At 37.4% G+C, this 4,661-nt stretch overlaps 1 protein-coding gene across 1 annotated transcript in view; it reads left to right on the top strand.

Moving 5' to 3' along the window:
* LOC102680323 (sodium/hydrogen exchanger 9B2) overlaps nucleotides 1-4,661 on the top strand; it is a 97,015-nt gene that overhangs the window by 5,244 nt on the left and 87,110 nt on the right. The window contains exon 3 of the mRNA XM_006607140.2: nucleotides 1,633-2,007. Coding sequence (XP_006607203.1) covers nucleotides 1,633-2,007 — 375 coding nt within the window. The remainder of the gene's footprint in view (nucleotides 1-1,632; nucleotides 2,008-4,661) is intronic.

The raw sequence follows: 4,661 nt of genomic DNA, 5'->3' as shown, positions 1-4,661 counted from the left end.
TTTTTTTTTTTTTTTTTTTTTTTTTTTTTTTTTTTTTTTTGCGAAACATTAATGTTAACGTTGATGTTAACAGTCTAGATACAAACTTTTCGTCTTATCTCGTGATATATACACCGACTTTACTTTTTCACTTTCCACCCTTGTTTCTCTTTCTGTTTGCCCCGCAACCAGTTTTTACTTTGAACAGTATAAATCTGTCTTTATTTCATCTTCTTTTTATCCGACTCTCTCTCTTTCTCTCTTTCTCTCTCTGATGTTCGTACACGCTATGAGAATGATATAATTAATTACAAAAGTTTTTCTTTTTTTCTTTTTTTGTATTTTTTATTTGTATCGTAAAATTATGAAAAAAATTTAGACCGAAATTTCAATGGATTTCCATCACGTGTATACTATATATATACGTGTTATATAGTGAATTTTCCTGTTCGATTTTTGATATTACGGATATTACGGTTTTAGCTTTCCGTTGTATGGAATGGAGGGATTTTTATAAATTGAAATTTTGTGATGAATATGTTATTCTACAGTTATGTGTATATCTTGTAACCAGAACCGGGAAAATTCTTTGTTGTTGGCTCGTTCTTTGAGTTGAAAAAAATATACACTCTGTGAAATGAAATATCATTGAAAATATTATTTTACGAAATATCCTCGAAAATCTTCGAAACAAACGTTATTATTAGAGAGATTATTTTCTCTATTATATATATCTTTATCGTACTTGAAGACGCGTACTCCAAATATCGGATATCGTACAATATTTCGATCAAAAAGAGCAAAGTAGAATTGTGCATACAATTTTTCCCCGAGCGTAATTTCCCTCCATCGCAATCGTGGAAAACTGTCCAAGAGCCAACAAAATAAAAAAAAAAGGAAACACGAAAAAACACATACTCCATTAAATATATATTTTAGAAAACTTTATTAATATATTACTCCGTTTCAAAGTTTTCCGAATATATTTCAAAAAATAAAAACCGAAAAATAAAAAACGCGCACAATTCTATCCCGTTCTATCGTTAAAATCATCCCACAAAATTTACAAAAACTATTCCTCTCTGCCAGATAAGCCAAAATAGGATAGAAGTAGTTTCATAGTTTCGAGAAAAATAAAAAATGCGCACAATTCTATCGTTAAAATCATTCCACAAAATTTACAAAAATTATTCTCCTCTGCTACAAATTAGATAAGCCAAAATAAGATAGAAATAGTTTCATAGTTTCGAGAAAATTATTCCATTCTATGGTTAAAATCATCTCACAAAATTTACAAAAACTCTCTGCCAGATAAGGCAAAATAGGATAGAAATAGTTTCATAGTTTCGAGAAAAATAAAAAATACACTTTTATTCCATTCTATCGTTAAAATCATCTCACAAAATTTACAAAAACTCTCTGCCAGATAAGCCAAAATAGGATAAAAATAGTTTGATAATTTCAAAAAAAATAAAAAGCACAATTCTCTCCCTTCTATCGTTAAAATCATTCCACAAAAACTATTCCTCTGAATCAAATAAACCAAAATAGGATAAAAATAATTCGATAATTTGATAGAAAAACGAAATACGTTTACGCAAAGTGTTTGATCCTTCGTCCCCTTCTAACATTCCCTTTCTTCTTTGTTCGCAGGTCGTGGTTGTATCTGTTTTGCACGCGATGCCACGGTCGCGACGACACTCCATCATGGGAGCCACCCGGTTGGAGGAAAGCCTGTCCCCAACCGTTTTGCCCGAGCTACAGAAAATTCGCCCGGCTGTTGTGCCTGTTCCTGTTAGGCCTGCTGCTGTGGGGCATCGTGTACACGATACTCGGGGAGGACGCCGCCCCGGGCGGCCAGCTTTTCGGCCTCGCCGTCCTCTGTATCGCGGCTCACTTCGGGGGATGGCTCTTCTCCTTGACCACCCTGCCCGCCCTGATCGGTATGCTGATCACGGGGATCGTGATGCAGAACATCGGCATGGTGAGCATCGACAGAAACTACAACATCGTCATCTCCAATTTGCGGTGAGTTTCTTTTTTTTTCTCTCTCGTGTGATGCGTTTTATATTGTATTATATATATATACATTTATTTTTTTGTTAAATCCAGCGGAATGGAATTTTTCTCGTACTCGAATGTTGTCGTTTTGAAATAATAATAGTCGCGTCGCGGTCGATTCGCCATTGTATTTACGCTCTGACTCACGAAATAATACTATTGTAAAACCACGGTTAAATCGCGTTCAACGATCAATTGATGTCTATTCCTAGACGCCCCGAGACATCGCGTCGTATTAAAAGTTTCACCGACTTTTATTTTTTTCTTTGTCGTTCCAGAAACGATTTTTCTTCTCGAGAATCGTACGATTGTTAAAATTTTCACGATTATTACATCTTAAATTTTTTAACAATCGATGTACAAGAGTGAGGAGAATCTCTATCCAAGCGTATACAAGTTACGTGGAAAAAAGAAAAATAAATAACGAAATTACGAGTTCCATTTTTCTATCCGAAGAATTAAAAAAAAGAAACGGCGATCGATAATGAAATCGAAATGAAAGGAATTCGATGGAAACGAAACGAATGGAATTTACAAGTGGCAGAGACGGAATGTTTGTACTTGGTTGAACGATCGTTGACCCAACCGAGCTAAGGGGTTAATTATTACGCTGTTGCGCGTGACTACGGTTAGACTTAACTGGGCACGTGATTAAAATCATGTGCTGTTACGCACACATTACTTCTTCGGCTGAATTTGTAAATGGAACTTCATCATTTCGTAATTGAAATTTATTCCGCCGCCGTCATGTGATAATATTTACTCTCCTTACGCTCGTGTGCGTGTGTTGGTTTCACCGGGGATCGATTATCGACACGATCCACCGTGTCGGAAGTGTCGTATCGTTAATAATAAAAAAGCATTATCGCTCGTACTAACGTACGGCACTTTCGCTCTAAAATTTTCAAATTTTCAAATTGTACAACACCGAAAATTCTCAAATTTTACCAATCTCTCGGAAAGTTCATCCATCTTCATTTCCAAATTGTTCTGTGTTCTGAATAACTCGATCCGTTTTCCAAAGAATCCTCTCAACCAAGAATCTTCTTTCACCATAAAGATAACGATACGTTTTCTACGAGATAAAATTTCCAATTAGAAATCGATTCCAATCGCGAATCCTTAAAAAATTTAGGATTCCAAAGCGTTCGAAGCTGAGCTCGATGCGATAAGGTCCCCGCGATATCGACAGGAACTCGTCACTTCTCTTTCCTCTGATCTTTATTTACGCGGAGAGGAGAGGAGCTCGTCTCGCGATTCAACGAGGTTTACGAGGTATGCAATAAGAAATTTCATAGCGTTTCATAGCAATGTATCGTGGCGGTCGATCGTCGAACCGATTGATCGACGATCGGACGGAAAAACAAGCAAGACGATTCTCGACGGAATTCCGCATTTCGAGATTATAGATATAATAGAGAGAGATTTTTTCTCTCGTCAGCTGTTTCGCGTACGATTGATAGATCACCCCGGAACGATATATCGAAGTTTTAAATCAAATCCACTTCCCTCTTTCGAGAGAGAGAGAGGGAGAGAAAAATTTGTTATTTTCTTTTCTCTCTCTCTTTTTTACCCTTTCTTTCTCGCTCGATGAAACGTGGCCAACCGTCGAGAATTTTCGATTTTTTTTCTTTTCCTCTCTCTCTTTTTCGTTTGTTATATAAACGGTGAGGTTGTGCAGAATTTGAGGTTGAAGCGTTTGGTTTTGAGAGAGAAATCCACGATCGAAAATCGAAGCTAACGATATCTCTATGTATATATACATTTATTAGAAGAGATATATTAATATCTTTTTTCGATATACTGTATAAAATACAGTATATGAAACGAAAATATTCGTAGTCATGTCTTTTCTTTTCTTCTTCAAATTTATATATTATTATAATCCAAGAGGAAGAAACTTTGTTAATAAATTTTTGCACATAACACTAGATTCACTAGCTATTTCTCATCAGCTTGGTTCGTACATCATCCCCTTTTAGGGGGTCGGAGATAAAGGGTTTAGGCAAAGTGTTCCCATGGGGAATATTGAAGCGCACGTAGGCCAGAGCATTAGGTTCTAAAATGGTTCTAACGTTCTACCATCACGGTCGTCCATTGTTGCTAAGAAGACCCGTTTATCGATCTTATCGATCGTTGTCGAATTATTAATCTTGGAATTTTCATTCACGCCCCAAGATTGGAACGTATCCTCTCGTATATCCTCTGGTCGGGAAATACGTACGTGTATAACACCCCCACCTCGAGATCGATAGAGCAACTCGGATTATGACATTTCCTTGGCGCGATTGCGCGAACAATCGTTATGCGTCTCGATTGGGGCGCGTGCACGGCACGCGAAACGAGGAGGTCGAAGTAGAAAGTGGCTCGAGCGACATCCACTCGTGGCCCCCTTTTTTTTTAATGTCGAGGAAGGCCAATGCCGATTCGTTCTGATCGCGCGCACTCGCGTCGCATATCAAATTCAATATCCTCTCGATCCCGATCGCTTTTAATTGAGCCGCGTTTATCGGAATTTTCTCCTTTGTCGTGGAATCCGCCGCCATTTCTTCCCGCTAGCTCCAATATTCGCTAGCGCCATATATTCTCGTGAATTCTCTGAAATTCTTAAAGAGAAAGAA

This window comes from Apis dorsata, unplaced genomic scaffold (assembly GCF_000469605.1).
Source record: "Apis dorsata unplaced genomic scaffold, Apis dorsata 1.3 scaffold_2, whole genome shotgun sequence".
Taxonomy (NCBI): domain Eukaryota; kingdom Metazoa; phylum Arthropoda; class Insecta; order Hymenoptera; family Apidae; genus Apis; species Apis dorsata.
Note: the sequence above shows the minus strand (reverse complement) of the source record. Positions and strands in the feature narration are given on the sequence as shown.